Genomic DNA, 23,243 nt, shown 5'->3' on the forward strand with positions numbered 1-23,243 from the left:
AGTCTCCAATACTGGGTCCAAACCCACACAAACACACGCACACATACCATGTCCCCAAGGAAGCAAGACATCGTCCTCCTTGCTTTAGAGGGGAGAGAAGCAGCCCCTCTCCAGGGCAGCACATAGTTCTGGGGAGGGGAAGGAACTCTCCAGGACTCTCCTGGTCAGGGTTTGTTGCCTTCCTGGGGAAGGACCTGCAACGTCTCCATCTCAGGGGTCCTGAGAGCTGTCTCTGCTGTTTGCCCAGATGCCTAACACAGAAATGAACCTGTCCTCTGAGGAAACGGCATTGGGAGTTGCCACCAGTAATGAGTAGTGCCACCAGAAGTGAGGAGGGCTGGCTCCTCTCCTTTCTGCCCCATTGAATAGCTGCTGACTCTGTAAGATTTCTGGGTTCAGGAATGAAGAAGAGAGTCTGTACACGTTGTACATTACCGTAGGAAATAAAAGAACCAAATGCACACGTGGGCAGGTAGAGGAGAAAATAAAAACCTTTATCATTATTATTATTATTATTATTATTATTATGACTATTATTATTTTGGTAAGAAAACTTTAATCCCAAGGGTTCTCATTCCTTTTTGTTGTTGTTGTTGTTGTGGTTGTGGTTGTGGTTAAATAACAACCCTTTAATTATATTCAATATTGCCCCCTCCAGAACAAGTAATTCTGTAGGGGAGAGGAAGGGGTGTTGAGCAGCGGATGGGGCTCGTGCACCACAAGTAGCCCAGGGGCCGAGGGGCAATCCTTGGCTCAGCCAGTGTGCACGGGTTCAGGTCTGATGGTGGCTGTAGCCAGTGGTCCTGGTGCTTGTGTTCTGCTGGCCAGCTAGGACCGCGGCTCCAGCTGGCATGACAGGTTGTAGCTAAGGACAGAGGGACAGCTGTGAGTTGAGCAGCAGCTGGCATTCAGGAGTCCCTCCCAGGGTTTTCCCACAGCTAGTGTCTGGCTGCCCAGGGAGCCCTAGAAGGAGGATCCCAGGCGGGGCCAGCAGAAAGAGTCCACCCCGAAGTCGCCTGACCCAGCTCCTGAGTGGGCCTCACCTGTCATCCTCGCTGAGCCGCTCCACAGCCCAGAACCAGGCCGTGAATGGATGCTGGGGCTCTAGGCAGTAATTTTCTGCCGCCGCCTGGAGCAGCATGATGTCCGTGAGGACTCGGTATTCCTGGGCCGGGAGAGAGGCACAGGATGCACCCTGAGCCTGGGTGGGGAAGCTACAGGGCCACGTGAGGGCCGAGCAGCGGGACAGGGGACGGGTCCTGGGTCTTGGCACACATGACCACCCTCCTGCATGCAACTTCATCTGGTCCCAAACTGTTCTCAGAGGCTAGTAGAATTAGCCCCTCCTCCATCATGGGAAGTTCTCCTTGATGCCCTTCTGGATCCCGACTGACTGACTTGAAGGGTCTTGCACTTCATTCTTAGCAACCTGTCCCAGGAAATGGGAGATGGAGGGGAGTGGATGGAGCCAAGCAATGTTCTTCCCAGGGGCATCTCTGATAGGGGCTGCCTGCCCTTCCCTAGAGCCAGGGCTACGTATGCTCACCTTATTCTTTTTGCGGTGGTTGATCTCATTGCCCTGGAAAGCAGACAACCATTGTCCTTCAGAAAGAGGCCCCCGGTCAGTCCTAGCACCTTACACCCAGCCGTTCTGAGGCTGCGCGTAGGCCAGGACCCCGGAGGGGGCCGCCAAGCCACACACACGATGAGACTGGGGTTAGGGCAAGCCCTGGGGTCCAGAGGAAGGAAGACTGGGGGCTGGTGAAAGGGCTCCAGGTCACACCCTGCAGCACAACACTGTGTGGTGACTGAAGGGAGCGGCAGACGCCTCAGGCAGGCAGGGCCTGCTGGGCTCCTGAAGTGTGGCTGATGTGCAGGGTCCTGACTTCACTGTCCCCGACAGGCAAGGTCTGAGGGAGAGGCTGCAGCCCATGCACACAGAGCGCATGCAGCTTCACCTTCAGGATGCGCTGGTGCTTGCCCAGTCTTGGGCCACCCGTCTGGGTGCAGACTTCCTTCCCTCAGCACTGAGATGGGCGCAGACTCCATTCCCTCAGCACTGAGATGGGCAAGAGATGCCAGTTCTTAGGGGCGGCTGTGAGGCTGTGGGGAAGGGAGGTCTCCGAAGGACTCAGAGCTCAGGGCTCAGTCCGGGGACTCTCTGCTCCCTGTCCTCAGGACTCTGGTCCCTCCTCCACAATCCTCAGGCTCACCCATTTCCAGGTAGTCCTCCATTGCTGTATCCAGCACCACCAGGTCGGAGAGGAAAGTGCCAAGGTATGGGACGACACCCTGTGTCATGAGGGGTAGGTTTGGGATGAGTCCCTGCTGTCTGGTGCCCACAGGGGCCCTCCCCAAAAAGACTTCAGCGTCCTGGCCCACCCCACTTTCCCACATGGAAAAGGGCCTAGGACCCTTAGTTGCTACCCCTGGATTCCCTTTCCCCTCACCCTCCCAGAACATCAGACTCCTCCTAATCCCCTCCAGGCCTGCTTTTTGAAATTCAAAAAACCCCTGGCTATGGAGCCCTGGGCCCCTCCCCAGCCCCAAATCCATTCTCTACCCAGCCTGCTAGACTACTTCCTCCTGGTCACCAGGAAAGAAGACATTGAGCAACTGTGGTGGCAGGAGGTGGAGCTGGAGTGGCAGGTCCCACCTGTCCTGATCTGGATGCTTCTAGCCCTCAGGGAGGAGCCCCTCTCCCCTGGCCTTGGAGGCCCTGTCCCTCAGGCACACTCACCTTCTTGGGCAGCCCCTTCCGCGCTCTCTGCAGCTGCCTCACCAGGCTGGCCAGTTTATTCGAGGGCCGCTTCTAGAGGGCCAAGGACAAGATCCTTGAGAGCAAGAATAGCCTCAGTCCCCTTGCGCCCACCGTCTTTGACTGCAGACCTTAGACGTCCGACCTACGTCTGCTGATACTGACGCTCCATTCCCCTGAAGCATGCCACGAGTCCTTCTAGAACAATCTCAGCTCCCCCATTCAGTCCATGAGGGACCTGGAGCTTGGAGCCTGGCCTCCCTGAGCCTGTTTTCCCCTGGGCAGAAGGGGGAACTCCACCTACCTCCTGTGGTCTCCTGAGCACTCAGGATCCTCTTATGATCATCATTTTGTGGCCCACAACCCATCCCCACCCCATCTGTGAGCAGGGGCCTGTCCTCTGGGCTGTCCGCGTTCATGTGGGCCCCCATGTGGACCTTCTCGATGGACACAGAGAGACCTGAAATCTAGCCTAGGGAGTCTGGATGGGCAGCACCCGCTTGTCCCAGCCCCAGGGGGAATCTTCAGCCCAGGCTGTCAGCACATTCCTGCCAAAGGCTTTTGCTCCCCGAGGAATGCTTCAGGCCACTCCCTACTTCATCCACACAGGATCATGCCTCCTCACACCCCTCTCCTGTCCTTGGAGCCCTGCACCTCCCGTGCTACCTTGATGAGTAGTTCCCTGCCCTGGGGGTTGTCTTCTCTGCAGAGCTTTTGGAATGTTCGGAAGCTCTTCCTGAAGAGAGGGAAAGAAGTTAGGCTCAGGGGAGTCCTAACGTGGCAGGGTAGAGTGCGAGTCCCTTTTCTTGGAGAAGCCCCGCATGTCCCCGGGGCTGGCTGAGGGTTTGCTCTGGGCTGCTCTGAGCACTGGGGTCTTCATAGGACATGGGAGGGTAGTTCTCCTGGGCATCCCCCTGGGCGTCCCTTCCCAGCTTAATTGAACAGCTCGGTTTGGGTGGGGTTCTGGCTGAACCATGGGCAGAGACTTCAGTGGCTGCCAAGTCACCACGTGGAAATATGGAATTCAGCTGAGGCCAGGGTGGGGCATGGAGGACATTGGATTTCTCAAGCAGGAGGCCTGGTGGCCTGTTCCCCAGGAAGGTTGAGAGGAGCAGCCCCGGGCCCAGGTCCTTTGGTCAGGGTTTGCTGCCTCCCAGGAGGTCCAAGCTGACTGAGGGGGGCAAAGGACAGGCCTGTGGGAGATCCCGCCTCCATCCTGGTCCCTCCTGCAGAGAAGCCTCCTCACCTGGAAACGTTGTCCCATGTCCTCTGCAGGCGGTGAATGGAGGCACTCTGCAGAGCCGCCAGGATGGCACGCAGGGAGTAGTTCCCTAGGATCTGACAGGCCTGGGGGAGGGAAGAGAAGGAGCTGTCAGTGGGAGAGCAGGAGCCCCAGATGCTCGAGAGCTTTAGTGCCCCCCTCGGTTTAGGGCTCCCCCACGGGTGAAGCTGATGTCCAGGGAGCTGCAGAAGGGCACAGGTCAGCCCTAAAGAGGAACACTGATGGCGAGAGGGAGGATTTTCCCTCACTGCAAAGGAGGAGTCACGTGGGAACTGAGCGTCCCAACGTTGGGCCATGCCCCCGGGAGGAAGAGCCTAGGGACCACAGGCCTTAGAGCAGGGCCTTCAGCCCTGAGAAGGGAGCAAGACAGAAGAGCAGTTCCCGAGGCTCAGGAGAGCCTCAGGGAGCTGGGCCTCCCACAGCATACCTTGGCCACCCGGATCCAGTGGCCCACCACCACGGCCCTGTCCCGGGCTGTCATGCTTGGGTCGCCAAGGCACGTGGTGACGATGCAGCTGGCCACAGCATTGAAGTGGGCGATGGTGGCTCGGACTGTGGGTGCCAGGTGCTCGTTGCCAGGCCTGTTCCTCCGGGAACAGACTGAGCCCAGGCGCTGATGGGGCACCACCTTCTTGAACAGCTCCTAGGGAACAGGGGGAGGTGTGTTGAGCCCCACACATGTTCGCCCATGCAAGACTCATGTCCTCGGGAGGGGTCCCAGGTCAGAGTTGGAGCTCAGGAGGCTGCGAATGTGGCCGGAGCCTGCTTAGAGAGCCTGCATTTCATGCCCCTCTTCTTCTCCGAGGGAAGCCAGTGCGGGATGCCCCAGGAGCCAAGAGAGGCAAGGGAAGGGAGGAAGGTGTGTGCACCCTGATCATTCCATGTCCAGGGGTCCGCTCCAGGTGGTGCTCCCAAGGGGTCATCTCCTCCTCCAAATGCTCATCCCTGCGTTCCCTGTCTCCTTTCAGGTGCCCATTGTCACCTGGTGGCTGAAAGCATGGCTTTCCGTGTCTAGCCTGTCCTTCAGGACGCATCAGATGCCTAAGCCAGGTTGATGGTGCTCAGGCTCCCAGGCAGATGGGTGGGCGACCCATGGACGGGATTGCACACAGGGAGCTGCCCTCCTCCCCGCAGGGGACCAGAGCCTTCCCATTTACGGGCTCTCACTTCTGATTCATTGCATCTGCGTGGTACCTCTACCTCAGTCCTTCTCAGTGCCTCTCTCCACAGTCAGCAGCTGGACAGCGAAAGCTCAGGTCTAAAAACCCTGATGGGTTTCCCCGGTCAGTTAGTGCTGCAGCTGAGATCTGGCCCTATATCCTAGGAGTCCACATCAGGGAAAAAGCCGGAAGATAACAAACGTCTGACTTCAGCTCTGTCGTCTGAAAGGGTGGACCTGAGTGCCAATTCCAGAGCATGGTGCCTCTGGCACTTTTGGTTCATTGTGTACAGTCCCGGGGAAGAGAGGTCAAGAGTCAAGTGAAGGGGCTGCAGAGAGGGGGTGACTTTAAGAAGGGCTCCAGGTATTAGAATTCTGAAAGCGTGACCTCATATTCTTCATGATAGGCCCCAACTGAACTTAGAACTCTGGTAACCAGGCACCCACTTTCAAAGGGCAACCTGCTCTCCAGCACACTTGAGTGGAGACCTTCGACAGAACACCATGTTCAGTTGTTGTCTTCCTACTTCCAGGGGTGCTGGGCCCATGGGAGCTCTGAGCCAGAGACATTACTGCAGTTGCAGACAGTGCTTCAGGCCTCTTTTCTGAAGCTTCTGGTCATGGGGCCGAAGACACCAACAGGTAACACAAGGCAGCTCGGGGCAGCCCACTGGAGAGCGGGCAACAACTGTGGTCCCACCTCAGCGGGCACACACCACTGTCCCTTACTGTGTGGGAGCGCGTCTCTCTCTCTCTCTCTCTCTCTCTCTCTCTCTCTCTGTGTGTGTGTGTGTGTGTGTGTGTGTGTTTGTAGAAGTGGGGTCAGGGGATGAGGGATATGCCCTTCCTGGGCAGAAGCAAGCTGCCTGGTGTTGGAGGCTGGACCCATCTGTCATGTTCATACCCCAGGTCATAGGCTGGATGAAAAGGGGAGGGCTGACACAATGATAAGGCTCATGGTAGTCATGAGCCTTAGAGTGTCCTTTGGCTACCTCCTTGCTCGATGTCTTTTCAGCCATCCCTCTTAGCCTGAACTGGAGGACACTATGTCTAGTGGGGGTGTCCCCTGGTGGCAATGTTCCGGGAGGCTGCTAATGGCTCTTGGCCCTGTGTCTATGGGGCACTGCATTTTCAGAGCTGCACCCCAGAGACTGTGAATGAGCTGGCTGGGGACTTCAACGACTCCAACTCGCTGGACAAGGGTCAGGTGTCCCAGGCCACCCAGGATCAGTGCTGCAATGAGGTGAGAATAGGAAGAAGCTCCTCAACACCCAGGGCCCCCATGCAATGATGGGGATACACCTGGGGCCTTCCCAGAGTGTTTCCACTTGACTATTCCACCGGCCCCAACCCAGAGTAACCCACACCTCCGCACATATGCCACACCTATGGGTAAGTAAGGGAGGAAGACACTCTTCACCTACGTGGGACTGGTAGAGAATAGAGTGAATTCTTTCCGTGGCATGGGGGGAAGTTGTTTTGTTTTCTTTCCTCTGGCCTTGTGTTGCTTTTCACGAAGCCATGAGTATCTTGGCCTTTTCCCACGGGTTTTACGATTTTCCCTACTCATGCCAGCTAACCTGTGGAGAACCCAGCTGGGTTCTGGAGAACTGGCCCACACCCTTCTAAATCCTCATACCAGATAGGGTGATTGAACCTACAAAAGGGCCGGTGGGATCAAGCCATTCTACAGGTCTTTCTGGAATGTATCATCTCTCAGAACACATCGAATCCTATGAGGTCCACCAGCTCACAGGCTCTTTCCCTCTAGGTCCTCACAGTCCCCCCTAAAGGACGTGGTCTGCCACAGTGACTCGGTCTAGCATTGCTGCTGGAACTTGACGTGACTCAAATTGCTTGCGATTCCAGCAATGCTGCAAGGAACGGGCACCTCAAGTGTCCTCACAGATGATTTGGGTCACTCCATCTGCCAGACCATAGACCCAAAGATTGGGTAGAAGGCCTCCGATGCCTTTTGGCCCAGGTAGCTGGCTCTGGCATGAGCTGCTGCAAGGCTTCAGCTACTCCATCTCCCTTGACAAGCAGCAGGGACCTCAGGCCACCAACAAAATCCAGTCATGGTCTGGGGTGAGAACGGGCCCAGGTTCATGGCCAGTCTCAGGACCCAGAGATGACCGGGGCCAGGCCACAACCCAGACTAGACACAACTGGCTGCCCTGGGGCCTGCCAAGGAAGGTGGTTTCCCCCTGAACCTTTCGGCCCCTGACAGCAACAGGCCAAACCGCATCAGCATAGGCGAAATGCCATGCAGCCCATGCTTTGGACAGATCTCAGACCCAACGCGGATGATCTTGAGCAGGCTTGGAGATTCTCAACCTCTCTTTTGTCCTCTCGACAGTAGGGCTCCTTCCTCATGACTCCATGGCATACACATACAGATCTTCATACAGGCTAGGAAGAGACAGACAGGCTATTGCTGTCCAGCTAACCACACATGTTGAAGTCACCAGTACATTTAAGCCTAGATGGGTCCTTTGGAGGTTGGTTTTAGGCTTTCAGCCAAGAACCTTTTTTCTGGGTGGGCACACAAGTCCCTCGTCGTCTTGCCCAAGTTCCCAAAGGAATGGGAGGATGCAGTCTGAGCTCCAGACCCTGCTCTTCCTGGGGCTTCACGGAGTTGAAGCTGACTATGTTGCTCCCCACCCTGCCCCCTTGTCTGCCTGCTGGAAAAGGCATCATCCCTGTCCCCGGACGAGGCCTGCACGATGCTGGCGCTCATAGAAGGCACAGTGCAGAGATGGAGACATTGCCTGCTGCTATCCTTCCCGGATAGAAGCCTCTCAATCGTCACCACCATGTGCTCCATCTATCAGATGTTCACGTCAGCCCAGCAGGTCCTGGATCAGCAGTTCCCTAGGTGAGTGCCCACCCCATAGCCAGCACAAGGGGGAGCCTTCCGTCTACTAGTTGTAGGTCTTTGGAATGTCACTGCACCTCTCTGACTTTCCCTCTCCTGTCCGGAAAAGTGGAGGTGCTAAGAGGATGAACCTCATAGGGCGACTACAGGGAGTCATGGGAGGAAACATGGCACGCGCCTCTCTGGGGCCCGGCTCTGCAGAAAGGGCTGCTGGACATGCTGGGCATCTTCGCGCTGAACATTTCCCTCTCCAGGGAAGACGCATTCAGGCTCAACCCTCACAGACCTGTGGTCCTTCTGGGACTATAGAAAGGAAACGGAAGGCTGGCAGCTTTCCTATTGGCAAAGGACCTCTGAGATGCCATCTAGCTGGTCCTGACTGTGGTCCTTTATGTGCCCAGGTCAGGGGGACACTAGGAGCAGGCAGAGCAGCCCAAGGGCCACTAAGGATTTGCAAAGTCTTGTTTGGGATGATTTCATTCAATCATGGCTCTTAAGCACCTAGGAATGCAGGCACTCTCCAGTCACCAAGAACAGTGAATGGGTAACGTAGAGACAATGTCTCGGTCTCCATTATCGTCCCAGGGTCACATAGGCACTCTCCAGATCCTAAGCACGCATGTCTAGCATTCATCATGTGACCTACTCTAGGGATGAATGGATCCACCTCTCTTGGGACCACGAGGATGCACTCTACGATCAAGGAAGAACAGGATAGGTCTTTGGGTGCCAGAGAAGGTCCTGCTGCCTCCACAGAGCAGGGTGGGAGGCGACAGGGGATGTTGCTGGCGAGGGATGTTCAGAACCATGGATCTCCCAGGACTCTCGATTTCCATGGGAGAGCTTAGTGGGGCAGATTCCTCTGAAGAAGCCAAAGAGTCTGAGAGAGGTGTGGGCGGGATGCCAAGCACTCTGGGCAGCAGAGCCCATTGTGGGCTGAGTTGGTGCCTACAACAGCCATCCCTTGGATGGTCCATTCTTGCTCTGCCTGCCCCTATCCATATCCACCTCCGCTGACCACCATGAGTGGGGCCAAGGACAGAAAGGGTGGGGACCGGACCACTCACCCGTCGGCCTCCAACCAAAGCCCAGACACTGGTCTGCAGGGAGGATGCATGACTGAGGGGCCAAAGGACAGCCCTATGGGAGGTCCCTCCCTCATCCCACGTGGTCAACAGTCAGCAAGGACAGCTCCAGAGGGGTTGCAAGTGGGCTGGCGCCATTCTGTGGGGCCCACACCGAAAGAATGGTGCTGTGGGAGTAGCGTGGAAAAGGAAGGGAAGGCCAGGTCTCTGACTCTACCCCACATTTGACTTTCCCCAGCACTCTGTGTCCCATCTTGGGAACCTGGCCTGAGCAGACACGGCAGGATATCGGGCAGTCCCTGCACACTGCCCATGTGGAAGTCAAGGGGGCCTATGTGCACACCACGTGGCATGACCGGTTCTGAACACTCATGTCCCCGTTCCGCTGAGGCAGCGGGAACTTCTGCAGCTCACAGAGGCTGAAGCGGAGGGTAAGGGGCATTGCAAGCTGGGAAGGCCATCTGGGATGGGGCTCATGGGCTGGGTATTCCTTGAAGGCCATGGGATCCATGTGCCAAGGGAAAGGCACATGGAGTGTCAGTGATGTGGCTGAATCGTTCCCCTTACTCCCACCCCCGTGTACGCTATGCAAAGCGTTCCAGCAGCTGAGCCGGTCAAAGAGCCTCCCATGGAGCGAGAGGCAACCCTGGCTCTGCATCAGCCATCAACTTCAGGGTCTGAGCCAGCCTCCCCTCCATTGGCTGCTCCAGAACTGGAACAGGGGCTCCTAGGTTACGGATGGTCACCGGGTCCTGAGGCACAGACAGCTGGGCAATCGGCTTGCCTGGGAGTTTGCACGCCAGCTGTCTCAGGTGCCACTAAGCCCACTCCAGCAGCAGAAGCATCCTGCCAACCCAAGAAGCGGCTCAAAGAGAAGGAGCCTGACCTCCTGGAATTCCCTCCCAAGCTGGTGGCAGAGCAGCTCACCTACATGGATGCGGTGAGCAGCTGGGCCCCCAGGGTAGGAGGGCAGGGCCGGCTTTTCTTCTGCACTCCGCTGCCCTGTACCAGCTTTTCCCTGATGTGGACTCCTAGAATATAGGGCCAGAACGCAGCTGCAGCACTAACCGATGGGGGAAACCCATCAGGGTTTTTAGACCTGAGCTTTCACTGTCCAGCTGCGGACTGTGGAGACAGGCACTGAGAAGGACTGAGCCAGAGGTACCACGCAGATGCAATGACTCAGAAGCGAGAGCCCGTAAATGGGAAGGCTCTGGTCCCCCGCGGGGAGGAGGGCAGCTCCCTGTGTGCAATCCCGTCCATGGTCCATGGGTCGCCCACCCATCTGCATGGGAGCCTGAGCACCATCAACCTGGCTTAGGCATCTGATGCGTCCTGAAGGACAGGCTAGACACGGAAAGCCATGCTTTCAGCCACCAGGTGACAATGGGCATCTGAAAGGAGACAGGGACCACAGGGATGAGCATTTGGAGGAGGAGATGCCCCCTTGGGAGCACCACCTGGAGCGGCCCCCTGGACATGGAATGATCAGGGTGCACACGCCTTCCTCCCTTCCCTTGCCTCTCTTGGCTCCTGGGGCATCCCGCACTGGCTTCCCTCGGAGAAGAAGAGGGGCATGAAATGCAGGCTCTCTAAGCAGGCTCCGGCCACATTCGCAGCCTCCTGAGCTCCAGCTCTGACCTGGGACCCCTCCCGAGGACATGAGTCTTGCATGGGCGAACATGTGTGGGGCTCAACACACCTCCCCCTGTTCCCTAGGAGCTGTTCAAGAAGGTGGTGCCCCATCAGCGCCTGGGCTCAGTCTGTTCCCGGAGGAACAGGCCTGGCAACGAGCACCTGGCACCCACAGTCCGAGCCACCATCGCCCACTTCAATGCTGTGGCCAGCTGCATCGTCACCACGTGCCTTGGCGACCCAAGCATGACAGCCCAGGACAGGGCCGTGGTGGTGGGCCACTGGATCCGGGTGGCCAAGGTATGCTGTGGGAGGCCCAGCTCCCTGAGGCTCTCCTGAGCCTCGGGAACTGCTCTTCTGTCTTGCTCCCTTCTCAGGGCTGAAGGCCCTGCTCTAAGGCCTGTGGTCCCTAGGCTCTTCCTCCCGGGGGCATGGCCCAACGTTGGGACGCTCAGTTCCCACGTGACTCCTCCTTTGCAGTGAGGGAAAATCCTCCCTCTCGCCATCAGTGTTCCTCTTTAGGGCTGACCTGTGCCCTTCTGCAGCTCCCTGGACATCAGCTTCACCCGTGGGGGAGCCCTAAACCGAGGGGGGCACTAAAGCTCTCGAGCATCTGGGGCTCCTGCTCTCCCACTGACAGCTCCTTCTCTTCCCTCCCCCAGGCCTGTCAGATCCTAGGGAACTACTCCCTGCGTGCCATCCTGGCGGCTCTGCAGAGTGCCTCCATTCACCGCCTGCAGAGGACATGGGACAACGTTTCCAGGTGAGGAGGCTTCTCTGCAGGAGGGACCAGGATGGAGGCGGGATCTCCCACAGGCCTGTCCTTTGCCCCCCTCAGTCAGCTTGGACCTCCTGGGAGGCAGCAAACCCTGACCAAAGGACCTGGGCCCGGGGCTGCTCCTCTCAACCTTCCTGGGGAACAGGCCACCAGGCCTCCTGCTTGAGAAATCCAATGTCCTCCATGCCCCACCCTGGCCTCAGCTGAATTCCATATTTCCACGTGGTGACTTGGCAGCCACTGAAGTCTCTGCCCATGGTTCAGCCAGAACCCCACCCAAACCGAGCTGTTCAATTAAGCTGGGAAGGGACGCCCAGGGGGATGCCCAGGAGAACTACCCTCCCATGTCCTATGAAGACCCCAGTGCTCAGAGCAGCCCAGAGCAAACCCTCAGCCAGCCCCGGGGACATGCGGGGCTTCTCCAAGAAAAGGGACTCGCACTCTACCCTGCCACGTTAGGACTCCCCTGAGCCTAACTTCTTTCCCTCTCTTCAGGAAGAGCTTCCGAACATTCCAAAAGCTCTGCAGAGAAGACAACCCCCAGGGCAGGGAACTACTCATCAAGGTAGCACGGGAGGTGCAGGGCTCCAAGGACAGGAGAGGGGTGTGAGGAGGCATGATCCTGTGTGGATGAAGTAGGGAGTGGCCTGAAGCATTCCTCGGGGAGCAGAAGCCTTTGGCAGGAATGTGCTGACAGCCTGGGCTGAAGATTCCCCCTGGGGCTGGGACAAGCGGGTGCTGCCCATCCAGACTCCCTAGGCTAGATTTCAGGTCTCTCTGTGTCCATCGAGAAGGTCCACATGGGGGCCCACATGAACGTGGACAGCCCAGAGGACAGTCCCCTGCTCACAGATGGGGTGGGGATGGGTTGTGGGCCACAAAATGATGATCGTAAGAGGATCCTGAGTGCTCAGGAGACCACAGGAGGTAGGTGGAGTTCCCCCTTCTGCCCAGGGGAAAACAGGCTCAGGGAGGCCAGGCTCCAAGCTCCAGGTCCCCCATGGACTGAATGGGGGAGCTGAGATTGTTCTAGAAGGACTCGTGGCATGCTTCAGGGGAATGGAGCGTCAGTATCAGCAGACGTAGGTCGGACGTCTAAGGTCTGCAGTCAAAGACGGTGGGTGCAAGGGGACTGAGGCTATTCTTGCTCTCAAGGATCTTGTCCTTGGCCCTCTAGAAGCGGCCCTCGAATAAACTGGCCAGCCTGGTGAGGCAGCTGCAGAGAGCGCGGAAGGGGCTGCCCAAGAAGGTGAGTGTGCCTGAGGGACAGGGCCTCCAAGGCCAGGGGAGAGGGGCTCCTCCCTGAGGGCTAGAAGCATCCAGATCAGGACAGGTGGGACCTGCCACTCCAGCTCCACCTCCTGCCACCACAGTTGCTCAATGTATTCTTTCCTGGTGACCAGGAGGAAGTAGTCTAGCAGGCTGGGTAGAGAATGGATTTGGGGCTGGGGAGGGGCCCAGGGCTCCATAGCCAGGGGTTTTTTGAATTTCAAAAAGCAGGCCTGGAGGGGATTAGGAGGAGTCTGATGTTCTGGGAGGGTGAGGGGAAAGGGAATCCAGGGGTAGCAACTAAGGGTCCTAGGCCCTTTTCCATGTGGGAAAGTGGGGTGGGCCAGGACGCTGAAGTCTTTTTGGGGAGGGCCCCTGTGGGCACCAGACAGCAGGGACTCATCCCAAACCTACCCCTCATGACACAGGGTGTCGTCCCATACCTTGGCACTTTCCTCTCCGACCTGGTGGTGCTGGATACAGCAATGGAGGACTACCTGGAAATGGGTGAGCCTGAGGATTGTGGAGGAGGGACCAGAGTCCTGAGGACAGGGAGCAGAGAGTCCCCGGACTGAGCCCTGAGCTCTGAGTCCTTCGGAGACCTCCCTTCCCCACAGCCTCACAGCCGCCCCTAAGAACTGGCATCTCTTGCCCATCTCAGTGCTGAGGGAATGGAGTCTGCGCCCATCTCAGTGCTGAGGGAAGGAAGTCTGCACCCAGACGGGTGGCCCAAGACTGGGCAAGCACCAGCGCATCCTGAAGGTGAAGCTGCATGCGCTCTGTGTGCATGGGCTGCAGCCTCTCCCTCAGACCTTGCCTGTCGGGGACAGTGAAGTCAGGACCCTGCACATCAGCCACACTTCAGGAGCCCAGCAGGCCCTGCCTGCCTGAGGCGTCTGCCGCTCCCTTCAGTCACCACACAGTGTTGTGCTGCAGGGTGTGACCTGGAGCCCTTTCACCAGCCCCCAGTCTTCCTTCCTCTGGACCCCAGGGCTTGCCCTAACCCCAGTCTCATCGTGTGTGTGGCTTGGCGGCCCCCTCCGGGGTCCTGGCCTACGTGCAGCCTCAGAACGGCTGGGTGTAAGGTGCTAGGACTGACCGGGGGCCTCTTTCTGAAGGACAATGGTTGTCTGCTTTCCAGGGCAATGAGATCAACCACCGCAAAAAGAATAAGGTGAGCATACGTAGCCCTGGCTCTAGGGAAGGGCAGGCAGCCCCTATCAGAGATGCCCCTGGGAAGAACATTGCTTGGCTCCATCCACTCCCCTCCATCTCCCATTTCCTGGGACAGGTTGCTAAGAATGAAGTGCAAGACCCTTCAAGTCAGTCAGTCGGGATCCAGAAGGGCATCAAGGAGAACTTCCCATGATGGAGGAGGGGCTAATTCTACTAGCCTCTGAGAACAGTTTGGGACCAGTTGAAGTTGCATGCAGGAAGGTGGTCATGTGTGCCAAGACCCAGGACCCGTCCCCTGTCCTGCTGCTCGGCCCTCACCTGGCCCTGTAGCTTCCCCACCCAGGCTCAGGGTGCATCCTGTGCCTCTCTCCCGGCCCAGGAATACCGAGTCCTCACGGACATCATGCTGCTCCAGGCGGCGGCAGAAAATTACTGCCTAGAGCCCCAGCATCCATTCACGGCCTGGTTCTGGGCTGTGGAGCGGCTCAGCGAGGATGACAAGTGAGGCCCACACAGGAGCTGGGTCAGGCGACGTCGGGGTGGACTCTTTCTGCTGGCCCCGCCTGGGATCCTCCTTCTAGGGCTCCCTGGGCAGCCAGACACCAGCTGTGGGAAAACCCTGGGAGGGACTCCTGAATGCCAGCTGCTGCTCAACTCACAGGTGTCCCTCTGTCCTTAGCTACAACCTGTCATGCCAGCTGGAGCCGCGGTCCTAGCTGGCCAGCAGAACACAAGCACCAGGACCACTGGCTACAGCCACCATCAGACCTGAACCCGTGCACACTGGCTGAGCCAAGGATTACCCCGGCCCTGGGCTTCTTGTGGTGCACGAGCCCCATCCGCTGCTCAACACCCCTTCCTCTCCCCTACAGAATTACTTGTTCTGGAGGGGGCAATATTGAATATAATTAAAGGGTTGTTATTTAACCACAACCACAACAACAACAACAAAAAGGAATGAGAACCCTTGGGATTAAAGTTTTCTTACCAAAATAATAATAGTCATAATAATAATAATAATAATAATAATAATAATAAAGGTTTTTATTTTCTCCTCTACCTGCCCACGTGTGCGTTTGGTTCTTTTATTTCCTACGGTAATGTACAACGTGTACAGACTCTCTTCTTCATTCCTGAACCCAGAAATCTTACAGAGTCAGCAGCTATTCAATGGGGCAGAAAGAAGAGGAGCCAGCCCTCCTCACTTCTGGTGGCACTACTCATTACTGGTGGCACCTCCCAATGCCGTTTCCTCAGAGGACAGGTTCATTTCTGTGTCAGGCATCTGGGCAAACAGCAGAGACAGCCCTCAGGATCCCTGAGATGGAGACGTTGCAGGTCCTTCCCCAGGAAGGCAACAAACCCTGACCAGGAGAGTCCTGGAGAGTTCCTTCCCCTCCCCAGAACTATGTGCTGCCCTGGAGAGGGGCTGCTTCTCTCCCATCTAAAGCAAGGAGGACGATGTCTTGCTTCCTTGGGGACATGGTATGTGTCCGTGTGTGTGGGTTTGGACCCAGTATTTGAGACTGACGGTTGTCGAGTTCAGTCTCCTGAATTGCATCAGCACGATGTAGGGAAAACACATGCAAAGAGATCCAACCCTGTCTGTGGAAGTTCCAAAATCTGAGGAAGATATTTTGTAACTGGAAGAAGGGCAGGCGGGACGTCTGGTCCTCAGTTTCCCTATAGGCTCTCCAGGTTCACCCTTTTCCAAGACTGGAATCCCCCTGGGATCCTTATCCAGGATCTCTAGATTCCTTTTCCCTGCTTCTTTTGGGTGAGGCTGGAGAAAAACTAAAGAAACTGGGAGGTGTCTCTGGCTCTATTCACATCTATGCTGACCTAGGAGCTAGGATGTCCAGCCATCCTGCATTTTCTTACGCAGTTCTTGGCAAGGCCGTGGGGCCCTTCAGGCCCCTGACCCTCTTGGTCAGGTCCATGGTAGCCACTGCTCCCTGGCTGGGGCCTGATGGTGCAGAGATTGGTTCTCCCTTGCCAGGATAAAGGTTCAGATCCTTGACCAGAGAACCCCCACACTCTCCTGGCTGGCCAAGGGCACTGTCAGGTCCAGGTGGTTCTGAAGTCCCTGGTCTCCATCATCCACCAGGTGACACACCCATGTTCCACTCAATTGTCTGAAATGGGGAACTCGCCTGCCGCAGTAGACCAACACACACATGGAATGCGAGCAGGGGAGAAGCATCTATCATGCAAATAGATGCGAAATGAAGCAAGGGTAGGAATCCTTCCCTCCAGACACAACAGACTCTCAACCAAAGGGGGGAGGTACGAAGCCACAGAGAAGGACACTACTTCCTCGCAAGGGAGGCCATGTAATAGGAGAGAACATTTCGAAATATGTAGACACGCACCATGGGAGCACCCAAAGGCATCCAACAGTGCATAACAAACATAACGTCACCTTTGACAGCAGTATCATGCAGTGGGGGACTCTAACACCCCACATCTGCTAATGGACACAGGATCCCAACTGACAATCAACAGGGAATCTATGGCTTTGAGGGATGCACCCGTTTCAACACGTAGATGCAGAACCTTCCACCCTGAATCAGCAGCATCCGCAGTGCTTTCCAGTGCACATGGAACATTCTCCAGAGTAGATCACACATTAGGGCACAACCCAAGTCTCAACAAACTCCAAAAGGTGGATATCATCCCACACATCTTTTCTCAGCACGATGCTATGGAACACCAAATGAACCCTAAGAGCAACCCTGGAGAGACCACGAATCCATGGAAGTTCAATTACATGCTACCCAACCAGCCCTGGGTCAACCCGGAATCCAAAGAGGATGTCCAAAATTACATGGAAGCAAAAGGACACGCCAAGGGTCCCCAACCTTGCAGATACAACGCCAGGGAATCTAAGAAGACAGGATCCAGCACCACAAGAAAAATCCCCAATACCATCAGCTGACACATAAGGACCTAGCCAAAGCACAACACAGAGCTCCTGAGCAGTCGCTCAGCCTGGGCGAGTTCGAGCTCTTGCTATTGGGTGCAGGCTTAGCTTCCATCTCGACTCTAAGTCCCAGCCTGGGGGGTGTTCTTTCCTTTCTCCCAGGACCATCCCCACCAGGGCCACTGGGGAATCAACCCTTCAGGGGGTTCTCGGCAGAGAGAAATGGCCCAAAGGGCCCAGGAAACAACCACCCCTTCCCCGCTGGTCGATCAAGGTGGCCCATTAGCGTTCCCTCTGTGGAACATTTTATAGTGCTTTTGGGGGGACGACCCTCTCAGGCTCTGATGCCCAGGGTTTCTCGGCAAAGGGCAGATTCCGACTGAGTACCCCTGGGAGGGACCTGACACTCTGCACTTCCAGCATGCTCGCAGCTAATGCCCCGGCCACCTGTCCCCGGAGCACACGGAGAGACAACTTGCCAGCGGACCAGTGGACAAAACGTCCTCTCTTTCACCACCAGGAAGAGATCGATGCCCAACCGTCTGGCAGCCACAAAGAGGTGTTTGATTGTCAGGAAGATCAACAGCCAGGCAGGGCTTGGTCCACCCCCACAGGCCTCTCCTCCTCTTCTCCTCTAGAGTATAGGGAGGCAAGATGGCAGGAAAGACGTTTGTTCTGTGGAAGCGAAATCCTGAGCTTGAGTCCCTTTCTCCCTAGTAGCCTGGGCACTCCTACGCTGCTTCCACTGTGGCCTCTGTGCAAGGCCATTCGAAACACCAGTGCTGGCTTGCCAAGTTCCGGGATACTGGGCAGAAAGCGATGGAACACAAGAGAGTCCCAGGGAAGTGACAACGGGTTTGGTCATGAAAGCTTGAAGCTGTCAAAGACCATCTCTTGCGCTATGTTCCCTTGGTCAGAAACCTTTCAGCAACCGCTCAGAGGAGAGACAGGCAGGTACAGAGCAGGGATGGGGAACCCTGGGATCCACTGTGGACCGAACCTGGTGGTCTCTTCTCCACAATTCACACAGACCAAGATACAGACGGAAGACTTAACATCCGTGAGTGTTTTGTTAACATGGGCTTTGATTCATGTGTGACTTCTCAGAAACAGAAAAGAATAAAGGGAATCAGGAAACAGAGGCGATCAAAAACACCAGCTCAAATTTAGGGAACATACTGGTGGGAACCAGGTGGGCGGATGGATGGAAGAGGGGGTGGGGATTAAGAAGACACTTACTGTGCTGAGCACGGAGTCACATACTGAACTCCTGAATCCCTACTCTTCACCTGAAACAACGAAAATACTGTACATCCATTAGACTGTATTTTCAAAATTGTCTTTGAAAGGTGGGTATTAGGAGACCAAAGATGAGATTACGCTCTGAGAGTTTCCCGATCAGGTCTCCTCAGGCTGTACGTGAATGCACATTAAAGATCAGTGAAAGAGCCCAAAGACAAAAGTGACATCTGTTGATATGGAAAGGCCAGTGCCCACCTCTGTGATCACAGAAAAAACACAGCTTCCTATGATATTGGCTGTCGTAAAAGCATTTCACCCACGTCCCCTTGGAGCTACGCTCCTCTGGTATTTCCATTCTACTTGGTTGTGTGTCTTCATGAAGTAGTTGAAGGAAATATTGCTACCCCGTGTTTGGTGGACTAAACCATAGCTGGCTATTTCTAGCCCCTGGAAGACTGGAGCTAGAGGGCCTTCTGGAAAACATTGCACAACTGGATCTCTCATCGTCTATCAGAGAAGGAAAGGGAGGCCCCACAAGGGCACCAGTGGAACAGGAACACAGAGGAGGTTCTCCTGACACCAGCTTCAGGATCCCAACTCCCTGAGCAAGAATGAAGAACCCCCGTCCCCCCACACACAATGGACACATATCACTGGAATGGGTCACTGCCCAGGAAAAGCGAAATGCGGCCAAACATGGAAAGGTACACAATAACCTCACTGAAAGAAAGCCCACTGGGATCCCCTGCCCTGGGTCTTAAGTTCCACCTATGCATGAAGCCATTTGATAATCACAGGGGAAGGGAGGGAAAACTGAATCACAGGGGAAGGGAGGGAAGCCACCAGAGAGGGAGAAAAACGATGCGAGGCTCTTCCCTAAAAAACAAGCAGAGGAGCCTAACAAATAGCAGGGAGCACATGGGGAATTAGAGAGGAGAAGGGAGTTGGGGAAAACTGGAAGGGGAGGTGAACCTTGAGAGACTATAGACTCTGGAAAACAATCTGAGGGTTTTGAAGGTGCGGGGGCGTGGGAGGTCGGGGTACCAGGTGGTGGGTATTATAGAGGGCACGGATTGCACGGAGCACTGGGGGTGGTGCAAAAATAATGAATACTGTTATGCTGAAAATAAAGAAAAATTAAATTTAAAAAAACGCAAAGAAACAAGCAGAGGGTTGCTGGAAGGGAGGTGGGTGCGGGTATGGGACAATTCGGGCAGGAGCATAAAGGAGGGCATGCGATGGGTGAGCACTGGGGGTGAAACGCAACTGATGAACAGCTGGGCACTACCTCGGAAGCTGATGAGGAACTGTACGGTGGCTTACTGCCTTTCCACAACAACAACAAAATACAATCCAAGGTTCTGTGTTTCCTTGATTTTCAATGTGGAAAATACGGGATGATTTCTTTTCTTCCCTCAAGCAAGGAAATGACATAGACTATTCACGAGGAGGCAATGCTCAGGACATTCTACCCCTTTCAGCCCTAAAGAGGTTTTCAAACAGGTTTTCACCAGTTGCAGTCCTCATGCCCTTCTAGTCATTTCGGAGCACTCTTGACAGGGGGCAAACCCTTTATTTCTTCAAGGTGACTCACCCAAGCAGGTAATATCCCTATGTGCCACAGGAGTGACTACAGGTGCGCCCCCCCCCATCCTTTCCAAGGGCCTCACTACAAGTTTTCCAAAAAGGTGGCATGAATAGTAGTGGCTGGAAGGTGGATGCTGCATGACATCCATCCCTTTGTTCACTTGAGGGATGACTAGGGGCAGGGTCTCCATCTCAGTCGTGGACGTGCCAGAGCTCTCCAGCTCCCCTTCAGACACGGCCCTGCCCTCTCTCCCATAGAAGAACCTGCAGAACTACGTGACCATGAACTGGGAACACACAACAAGGGTACAAAGGTCTTACCTGAATTCAGCTCAGCATGGCAATGACAGACTGGTCCCGCTTGGAGGTTGTTCCCAGTGTCCTTGAGGCATTCGAACCCCTTCTTGGCGGCTGACTCCAGACAGTGGCTCACCTGTCACATTGGCTCACGATAGAGGGATGAGTAGTTCCTCAGAGACAGGTGTCACCACACCACTATCATCACCCTTTGTCGTGGAAGAAGTCTATGTCCCTCGTCGGATTAAAAAACCCTTCAAACAGGACTGGAGCAGGGTGCAATAAAAGGCTCCCTTTGAAGAAGGGCTGAGCTTGGGGACATGTCCAGTCCTATGTCTCACTGCTGCCATCACCACACATAGTGGTGCCCCAAATGGGCAGGGTACCATTTCCAGTACACGGCTCCTGCTCGCCCAAGGTACCTATTCCTATCATCGCGCCATCGCATCTGGTCAGGACCCCAGCATTAGGCCTGTGCGTCTCCAGTTCCTGCTGCTGCCTGCCTCCACCAGCGATCCTGTTTCCTCTCTGAATTCCGAGCGCCGCAGCATCCATCTTCCTCACCTTCACAAAACAGGATTGTGCAATGATTTCATGGATACGACCTGCAAGGCACAGGATGGAAAAGAAAAGGAAACTCACACCCTGGACATTCAGGATACTTAAAATCTTTGTGACTTGAATGACGTTATCAACCAAGGGAAAGCACAGTCCAGAAGTCGGGAAAGCATGTTTGCAAACCATGGATCTGGCAGGTTCTCAATATCCACAATATCTAGAGATCCCAGGAACTCAACAACATCAACAACAAGAGAAAAACAAGTCAAATGTGATGTGTGAATGTACACATGGGCAAGAGAAATAACCTCAAAGCTATACGCAAGGAAGGAAATTGCAAGCAATGAGATACCTTTATGCATCCATGAGGTTGGCTCCCCATGGAAAAAGAAAAACAAAACAAAACACAACAAAGCAAAACAAAACAAAACACTCGGGAGAAAGGAAAAGAAAAAGTCATGGCAAAGATAGAGAGAATTAGGAACCTTGCTGATTGGGTGTGGTAGGGATGTTTAAGGGCATGGTTGTGAAATCAGTATGACAGCTCTTCACAAAAATCAACTTTAGTGGGACACCTGGGTGGCTTAGTCTGTTGAGTGCCTGCCTTCGGCTCAGGTCACGGTCTCAGGATCCTGAGATGGAGTCCCGCATCGGGCTTCTTGCTCAGCCGGGAGCCTGCTTCTCCCCTGCCTGCTCTGCCTGCCACTTCTCGTGCTTCTGCATGCCTCTTTCTCACGCTGACAAATAAATAAATAAACTGTTTTTAAAAAATCAACTTTCTCACTACCATGTGTTTTAGTACTTGCCCTTCTGTGCTAGGTACCCACATTCATGAACAGGATAGTATGGTCCTGGAGACTTATCTGAGCACACCTTCTCATGGCAGCATGGTTCCTAAAAGCTAACCCATGAACGCAATCCAAGTATCTGTCCAGGGAGGAACAGATGTTGTATATACAGACGTTGGGATAGTATTCATTCGCTAAAGAGGACAAAAACATTGACATGCGCCACCCCGTGGACGAACGTTGAGGAGGATATGCTAAGTGAGAGGAGTATGCATGAAGATAACCAAATTTGACTCCACTCTTAGGACTTACCTAGAGTGGATTCCGAAGGACAGAAAGTAGAATGGTGTTTGCCAAGGGCTGGAAGGAGGCGCTCGTGGGAAGAGTCTGACGCATGCTAAAGAGCTTTAGATGGACAAGATGCCAAGGAGATGGGAAGGTGGGTTCCAGGGAGCTTGGACAAAGACATTAATGCTTTTTAAGACATTTAGAATGTACTTCGTGAACTTCATGGACTTCATGACCTAAAAATAAATTGCACTGAAAAGCTGCAAAGATGGAGAAATGAACACAGGACCATATCATCTGGCCCTTTATACCCTTTCCAGGTAGGTCCTCTCTCAGCCATTTGACTTCTGCCATTTTCCTTGAGACAACATGGAGCCAACAAAATGTCCTTCTGTGCCTACTTCGAGGTTGAAAAACAGAATTGCCCAACCTGGGACAACTTTATGTGAGAAGGTATTTTTCAGAGTTAATTTCTTGAGACCTGTTATTCCTTGATCATGTTTTGAAACAGAACCCAAACTGAACATTCTCCTTCGTCTGCTTGATTTTTCCTTCCCTGATTTTTTTCCCTCCACTCAGAACCCATTGTTGATGCAAGGGCTTGGGTGTTCCTATGCCTGTCTTCATCTACTGACTTTAGTTACTGCTGTTTCCAGTTTTGCTTATGTGTCATTCCTTTACCAAGTCAACTTTCCTGAGGCTCATTATGAATAGTAAAATATTTTCGGCCCCAGTTGGATTGAAAGAACTGACATCGAGCACTGTGCACGTCTCAGCTACATAACACAATGACTTCATTTTCCTAGGCCCTAAAAGGATGATCAGAATAAGTGGTGTTCACAAGGATTCTTGACCATGGGGGTGGGTGCAGGGAGTTTCTGGACATATTCCTTGGCTGTCTAGGAGTATGTTCCCAGGCGTGGAACTCTGGGATCCTATGGTAGATTGTTGGTTGGGAGCATAGGAGCTAACAAATGCCGGTGAGGACACGGAGAACAGGGAACCCTTGGACACCATCCGTGGGAATGCACACTGGGACAAGTCACTGTGCAACACAGTATGGAGGGTCCCACAGTCTAGAGATGGACCAACGCACCAAACAGTGCTATGCGAAAGAAAAGAGCAAGCGTTCCGTGAGACAAACGAAGAATACTCTGAAAGAAGGCTGCAGAGTCATTGGAGAGAAAGGCCAGAAAGGCCTCACTGAGGGGGACAGCGCTGAGGACAGAATAAAAACAGGGGAGCTAGTCCCGCACAAGTCTGGCTGCCCTGTGTCATGAAGAGGGAAGGCACCTCTGCCTTAGAGCCTCACTACCAAAAGCTGGGTTGGCCAGAGGACATGAAAGAGGCATCCAGTGTGGCTGGAGAGCAACTGGGAGCAGAGCAGAGGGTAGTGAGGAAGGCAGGGACAGGGCCTCAGTCCTGGGAGACAGGTAGCGATCTCTTGTCCCTCTGCAACGGCATTGCCCCAATACCCTGCATTGTCAAATGCATGGACTGAATGCCCCACAGTTGTTGCAGAAGAGGAATGGAGGCACAA

The 23,243-nt window shown here is 54.7% G+C and overlaps 2 protein-coding genes across 6 annotated transcripts in view; one reads left to right on the forward strand and one right to left on the reverse strand.

Moving 5' to 3' along the window:
* Positions 1 to 23,243, forward strand: part of LOC309857203 (ral guanine nucleotide dissociation stimulator-like) — a 211,573-nt gene that overhangs the window by 51,131 nt on the left and 137,199 nt on the right. The window contains exons 4-11 of one of the 3 annotated variants that reach the window (XM_082750010.1): positions 10,882 to 11,097; positions 11,460 to 11,560; positions 12,071 to 12,140; positions 12,753 to 12,824; positions 13,273 to 13,345; positions 13,984 to 14,018; positions 14,400 to 14,521; positions 14,700 to 15,079. The exons of 1 other annotated variant lie outside the window; for it this stretch is intronic. In XM_082750010.1, coding sequence (XP_082606136.1) covers positions 11,044 to 11,097; positions 11,460 to 11,560; positions 12,071 to 12,140; positions 12,753 to 12,824; positions 13,273 to 13,345; positions 13,984 to 14,018; positions 14,400 to 14,521; positions 14,700 to 14,736 — 564 coding nt within the window. In that variant the 5' untranslated portion in view covers positions 10,882 to 11,043 and the 3' untranslated portion in view covers positions 14,737 to 15,079. Of the gene's footprint in view, positions 1 to 10,881; positions 11,561 to 12,070; positions 12,141 to 12,752; positions 12,825 to 13,272; positions 13,346 to 13,983; positions 14,019 to 14,399; positions 14,522 to 14,699; positions 15,080 to 23,243 lie in introns of those variants that run through there. One more of the 3 variants, XM_082750009.1, reaches the window with a different exon arrangement.
* On the reverse strand, positions 474 to 22,291 carry LOC309857201 (ral guanine nucleotide dissociation stimulator-like). 3 transcript variants are annotated; one of them, XM_082750007.1, is made up of 9 exons: positions 21,728 to 22,286; positions 20,094 to 20,674; positions 4,005 to 4,683; positions 3,425 to 3,494; positions 2,741 to 2,812; positions 2,219 to 2,292; positions 1,547 to 1,580; positions 1,044 to 1,165; positions 474 to 865 (listed from the first exon to the last, which is right to left on the reverse strand). In XM_082750007.1, the coding sequence occupies exons 3-9, from the start codon at positions 4,334 to 4,336 to the stop codon at positions 829 to 831; spliced, it is 741 nt and encodes a 246-aa protein (XP_082606133.1). In that variant the 5' UTR covers positions 4,337 to 4,683; positions 20,094 to 20,674; positions 21,728 to 22,286; the 3' UTR covers positions 474 to 828. The 3 variants fall into 3 exon arrangements, with proteins under 3 accessions (XP_082606133.1, XP_082606134.1, XP_082606132.1); XM_082750008.1 differs by lacking the exon at positions 474 to 865 and having other exon boundaries at positions 1,067 to 1,580; positions 4,005 to 4,105; positions 4,468 to 4,683; positions 21,728 to 22,289; XM_082750006.1 differs by lacking the exon at positions 474 to 865 and having other exon boundaries at positions 1,067 to 1,580; positions 21,728 to 22,291.

Source organism: Mustela nivalis (assembly GCF_964662115.1).
Source record: "Mustela nivalis genome assembly, contig: HAP1_SCAFFOLD_495, whole genome shotgun sequence".
NCBI lineage: Eukaryota > Metazoa > Chordata > Mammalia > Carnivora > Mustelidae > Mustela > Mustela nivalis.

What these genes read in the sequence shown, in the direction of transcription:
- LOC309857201 (XM_082750006.1), bottom strand. Translation starts at nt 4,336, where the DNA reads ATGGCCCAACGTTGGGACGCTCAGTTCCCACGTGACTCCTCCTTTGCA. An exon ending in GGAAGGGGCTGCCCAAGAAG is followed by an intron (nt 2,293 to 2,740) that starts GTGAGTGTGCCT and finishes CTCATGACACAG; the next exon opens with GGTGTCGTCCCATACCTTGG. An exon ending in GCAATGGAGGACTACCTGGA is followed by an intron (nt 1,581 to 2,218) that starts AATGGGTGAGCC and finishes GTCTGCTTTCCA; the next exon opens with GGGCAATGAGATCAACCACC.